This window comes from Muntiacus reevesi, chromosome 9 (genome assembly GCF_963930625.1).
Source record: "Muntiacus reevesi chromosome 9, mMunRee1.1, whole genome shotgun sequence".
NCBI lineage: Eukaryota > Metazoa > Chordata > Mammalia > Artiodactyla > Cervidae > Muntiacus > Muntiacus reevesi.
In genome coordinates this window covers 46,295,333-46,301,539 of record NC_089257.1, presented here as the reverse complement: position 1 = coordinate 46,301,539, position 6,207 = coordinate 46,295,333, and the positions used below count along the sequence as shown (strand labels likewise).

The following is a 6,207-nucleotide window of genomic DNA, read 5'->3' as shown; positions in this document are numbered from 1 at the left end:
ATCATGGCAAGGATCTAGGGGGAGCTAAGTTCCAGTTATTATTTGTTTTAGATGTGAGACACAAAGCTACTGACCTGACCTTTTTTGAGTTATGTTTCTTTCCAATCATAAAATGTAAGTTATTATAAATGCCCTACCCACCTGACAGGGTGGTTGTGGGTATGAAATGAGATAATTCATGTGCAAACACTTTGAACCGTCTAAAGCACAATACACATTTTATCACTGTTACCTATTCTTTAGCAGATTCCCTTTGTCCTACTTCTTTTGTCAAATTCTATAAAACCCCATGTGTTTTACTTGAGATTTCTGATCACCTTTCTTATCTCTCAGAAATGTGTCAAAAAGGACACCTTTCTTGATGGTGAGCCATCATCCTCTTTACAGGAGATTTCAAGTTTGTGCCCTGCCTTCTCATCCTTCACTTACCTCCTGTGAGTGAGGTTTGTCTGTTGCACATTGAAGAGAAGCCCTGGTTTGTGTCAGTCACTCTAGAACAGCTTTGGATTATGTCTGAATGGGTGACATCAGGGGAGTTCTAAATTGTGGTGATGTCTGTGCAAGCTACTTCAGAAAAGTCCTGTACTGAGTCTGTACCAGTCATTCCAAAGACACTCTGCTTGCGCTTGTCCTGGTCCACACTGCTGGTGAAGTCGGGTTTTCCTTGTCACATTCTCAAAGAAGCTTTGTCCCAGTGTCTCGGACACTGCGGGTAGCTACGACAGGCCAGCAGCTGTAAATCAGTCTGAGCTGGGCAGCGTTAGTCACTCCAGGGAAGCTCTGGGCTGGGCCTGCGCCATTCACTCTAGAGGATTCCAGACTGGGTCTCAGGGCTCCCTGGTCCCTGCTGTTTACCATAAGGAAGTGACTTCCCCCAATACTTCCTCTTCTTCAGGAGAAATCATGGGTTCACTCTCTGACAGGTATGAGACTTGAGGGGTTCCCAAGAGTAGAAAATCTCATGAAGATTCTGCATGAAACCTTCCTTGGAGGAAGGTTTTTACTGCAGCCTCAACTTCTCCTGCACTTGTGAGGCTACAAGAGAAAAGGAACAAAACTCAGTGGTCTGTCTGTTCTCCAAGGTTTCCACCAGACAGAGACTAGAGGAGCATACCAGTATTCTTTATTTTTTTTCCCAGATTCATTGAGATATAATTGACATAGGACATTGTGTAAGTTTAAGGTGTATAATGTGATGATTTGATACATGTGTATATTGTGAAATGAGTATAATAGAGTTAGTTAACAGGCCCATTACTTCACAAAATTAGCTGTATGTTTATGTGTGTATGGTGAAAACGTTTAAGATCTTCTCTCTTAGCAACTTTCAAGTATATAACACAGTATTGTTAACTAGAGTAACTATGCAGTACATTTGACCCCCAGAACTTAATTATTTAAAACTGAGTTTGTACAGCTTGACCAACCTCAACATACCCAGGTCCTGGCAACCATCATTCTTATCTCTGTTTCTTTGAGTTCGGTATTTTCAGATTCCACATATAAGTGAAATCATACAATATTTGTCTTTTTCAGTCTGAATTATCTCACTTAGCATAATGCTGTCAAGTTCCATTCATGATGTCACAAGTAACAAGATTTCCTTTTTTTTTCAACAGCTGATTAATATTGCATTGCATATATGTATACATTACCAATTTTCTTTATCCATTCATGTGTTGATGGACACTTAGCTGGTTTCCATGTATTGGCTATTGTGAAAAGTGTTGCAATGAACAGGGGAGTGCAGGTATCTTCAAAGTCGTGATTTAATTTCTTCCATACTAGTATTCTTTTACATTTCCGTTCACTTTGATTCTTATTGGGCTTGGTTCTTAGGACTTGTTTCTGACCTGGACTCAGGAGAGTTCAGAAGAGGCATGAAGAGGATAATTCCATAGTCATTGTCTAAGCAAACTGGAGAATATTAATGAAAACCATAAGCAGTTTGTTTAGGATGCTCTCAGTAGGGGAGGCTATTAACTACTGGTTAAGATGAAAAGACTACCATCTCAAAATCTTTAACCCTTCTGGAATAGGAATTGAAATTGAAGGGGTAAGATGATGTCCATGTTTGAGATAAAAGTTCCTCCAACTGATTATGGCTTAACCCAAACAGACTAATGCATATCTAGGCATTCCTTACAGTGCTTCTGGAATAGACTTTTGACTTCATGTTTCTTAATGAAAGAGGTAGCCACATCTGGCTTGTTTATTATTGTTTGCTTCGCATGTGGCACAATGCGTGCATGTACATGTTTGACTTTTTCCACAAGGCATATTTAAAATACCAATCTTCTCCCTCATTTTCCACCTCTAGCTTCAAAGTTGCATACATTTGGAGAAGCCTCAGTTCAGTTGAGTCGCTCAGTCATGTCTGACTCTTTGTGACACCATGGACTGCAGTATGCCAGGCTTTCCTGTCTGTCACAAGCTCCCGGAGCTTATTCAAACTCATGTCCATTGAGTTGAGAAGCCTGCCTTAACCCTATTTATCCATGGTATTTAAATGTGAGTTTTGCAGAACAAAAAGTTTTCAGGAATGCCTTTGTTTTACTAAAACAGAAACAGTTGTGCAGAATTCATTTTCAAAGAATTATAGGAACATTGGGGGAAGGCAAACATAAAAATAAGTATAGTATAGTATACACAGAATTTAATTTGTCCATTGACAAACTTAAAATAGATGCAAGCACAAGCTGGAATCAAGACTGCTGGGAGAAATATCAATAACCTCAGATATGCAGATGACACCACCCTTATGGCAGAAAGCAAAGAGGAACTAAAGAGCCTCTTGATGAAAGTGAAAGAGAAGAGTGAAAAAGCTGGCTTAACACTCAACATTCAAAAAATGAAGATCATGGTTTCATGAACTGGTCCCATCCCTTCATGGCATATAGATGGGAAAACAATGGAAACAGTGACAAACTTTATTTTCTTGGGCTTCAAAATCACTGCAGATGGTGACTATAGCCATGAAATTATAAGACACTTGCTCCTTGGGAAAAAAGTTATGACCAACCTAGACAGCATATTAAAAAGCAGAGACATTACTTTGTCAACACAGTCTGTCTAGTCAAAGCTATGGATTTTACAGTAGTCATGTAGGGCTGTGAGAGTTGGACCATAAAGAAAGCTGAGCATTGAAAAATTGATGATTTTGAACTGTGGTGTTGGAGAAGACTCTTTAGCATCCTTTGGACTGCAAGGAGATCAAGCTAGTCAATCGTAAAGGAAATCTGTACTGAATATTCATTGGAAGGACTGATGTTGAAGCTGAAGCTCTAATACTTTGGTCACTTAATGCAAAGAACTGACTCATTGGAAAAGACCCTGATGATGGGAAAGATTGAAGGCAGGAGGGGAAGCGGATGACAGAGGATGAGATGGTTGGATGGCATCACCAACTCGATGGGCATGAGTTTGAGCAAGCTCCAAGAGTTAGAGATGGACAGGGAGGGCTGATGTGCTGCAGCCCATGGGGTCGCAAGGAGTTGGATATGACTGAGCAACTGAACTGACTGAGGAAAGAGTAATTTAGCTGTTTGAGGAGTTGTAGTAGACTTTGAAATATAAAATGGATTTGGTTAAAATGAATGTCAAAAGAAGCTTTCAAGTGGAGAAAATAGAGTACCAAGACATCACCAACTGCAAATCATCTAAACTATGAATTCTGAAGTCTAAATGAAATGCATATCTTTCCTCTGACTTACTCACCTATTCCCTCTGTATTCTTCAAATTTTATTCACTCAAATTAATATTTAATTGTTTTTTTCACTTATTACATAAGCTAAATTCTAAATGATTGGTGACAAATATTATTGGTGTGGCTCTGGGGAGAAAAGAACTTTCATAAATTTCTGTTGGGAGTGTAAAATGGTACAGTAAGTTTGGAGAGAAATTTGCTAAGATAGAAACACTGTATACTTGCACTTTGGCCAATAAATCCAACTTCCAGATTTCCAAATGTCAGGTACACTGGCAAAAATATAAAAAGGTTTACGCATAAAACTATTCTTTGTAATTGTAGAAAACTCATCAAGTAAACTATGGCATATCTACAAAATAGAGTACTATGAAGTTATAAAAATAATGAGGACCCTTCTATGTTACAGAAGAGCTATACTGGAGTTAGCTGGATCTATTTTAACCTTTGATGAAACCAGCATCATGATCGAAATTTATAATCTTACTTCAACAAGGTTAAGAACTTAAATAAAATTAATGATTAAAAACAACCTTTAAAAAATAACCACTGACACCCCAAATCTAGAGAGCCAATGGAAGCTCAGGTCATTCTTCCTAAGATAAATAGAATGAGGAATAAAGAGGTTGCTAGCATTATAAAGGTGTAGGTATGGGAATTATTGATCCACTTTCCCATGTCCAGACTTCAACCAGTGAGCCTAAAAGAACTAACACTCCCTCAGGGACATGAAAACTAATTTAAGTCAGTAATGAGAGTTATGCACCAGGGGAGGACTAGTAGATTTTCCTGTCTGATGAGCGGAGTCATATTCACCCAAAGGAAGACAAACTGACATGGTGATTTTCGATGAGTCTTCCACTTTTTTATTATGTGTGTTCCCATGCTAGGTTTATAAGCAGTTTCATACTGTTAACAGTATGGAAAGAGGAGTGTGAATATCTGCGATTATTTGGCCACAGAAGTGTTAAATTGACAATAAGAAAAGAATGTAGTCTATACTGGACAAGCAGAGGAATTTTCCAGGTGGTGGTGATAGGTCTAAACCACCTCTGTGATGGTTTCTTTTCACCGAGTTTTCCAACATTCATTTCAGCAGTGGGTTTCATCACAGTGGAGATAAGAAGAGGGATTCTAAATATCAAACTGATTGTTCCTTATTTGATAAACTTTAGCATTATTTGTTGATGCTTATGGGATGCAGTTTCTAAGGCCTAGGGCCTTGTGGAAGGTCCGACCAAGGGCATTCTTCACCTCATTATTTCTCAGGCTGTAGATGATGGGGTTCAGCATGGGAGTCACAACAGTGTAGGACAGTGATAGCACTTTCTTGCTCTCAGGAGAATTATTGGACTTAGGGCGGAAGTAGATGAGGCTTAAAGATACATAGAAAAGTGAGACGACGAGCAGGTGAGAGGAGCAGGTAGAGAAGGCTTTACGCTTCCCCTTAGTTGATGGAATCTTCAGGATGGCAGCAGCAATGCGAGTGTAGGAACATAGGATCAGCAAACAGGGTATCACGACAAATAGAATGGTTCCAATGATGGCATAGATCTCAAACAGTGCTGTGTCTGCACAGACCAGCCTCAGCACAGGCGGGCTGTCACAGAAGAAGTGGTTCACCTTATTGATGCCACAGAATGGAAAGCTGAAGAGCCACGTGGTCTGCACAGTAGCTACAGGAATGCCTGGAAACCAGGAGACAGCTGCCAGTTTGGCACGTGTCCTTGGATTCATGATGATTGGGTAGTGCAAGGGACTGCAGATGGCTACATAGCGGTCATAGGCCATGGTGGCCAAGAGGGAGCATTCAGAAACCCCAAAGAAGAAGAAGAAATACATCTGAGTGGCACAGCCAAGAAAAGAGATGGTTGTGTCCTGAGCAATCAGGGTCCCCAGCATCTTGGGCACAATGGCTAAATTGAAACCTATCTCTAAGAAGGACAAGTTCCTGAGGAAGAAGTACATGGGGCTGTGCAGCATGGGGTCAGCCAAGGTAACCAGAATGATGAGGCTGTTTCCCAGCAGAGTGACCAGGTAGATGAACAGAAATGTCAGGAAGAGTAATGACTGTATTTCAGTAGGTAAGGAAGAGAAACTCATGAGGATAAACTCATTAACTCTTGTCCAGTTTCCTTCAGCCATAAATATAGGAATGAAACCCCAACTGTGGTCATAGAGATTCTCGATTGGAAGAGTCAGATTCTGGATTTGTTTTTCAGAATCCTTCTTAGTGTCAGGGAAAGAAGCAAGATCAGGATCTCAGTTGCAAGTAAATTATCTTGTGTTATCTGAGAATAAAAGCACAGGGCAGAAGGGCCACAGCATGAGCTCTGAAATGGCCCTGGGTCAGGTTTCAGCAGAGTTGATATCTTTCTATCTGCACGTTGACAAATAGGGAAAGTTTATGCCTAATCAGAAACATGCAACCCTGAAGGAACCACCAAAGGGTCCATTTTGGGAGGCAGTGGTATTTCTAAAAACACATAAACTTTTGAGA

The 6,207-nt window shown here is 40.1% G+C and overlaps 1 protein-coding gene across 1 annotated transcript; it reads right to left on the bottom strand.

Annotated features, from left to right (window-relative positions):
- Window positions 1-4,898: 4,898 nt before the first annotated feature.
- On the bottom strand, window positions 4,899-5,861 carry LOC136174745 (olfactory receptor 10A2-like). The gene has a single exon (XM_065944930.1). It carries the CDS (start codon window positions 5,850-5,852, stop codon window positions 4,899-4,901), a length of 954 nt encoding a protein of 317 aa, XP_065801002.1. The 5' UTR covers window positions 5,853-5,861.
- Window positions 5,862-6,207: the final 346 nt, after the last annotated feature.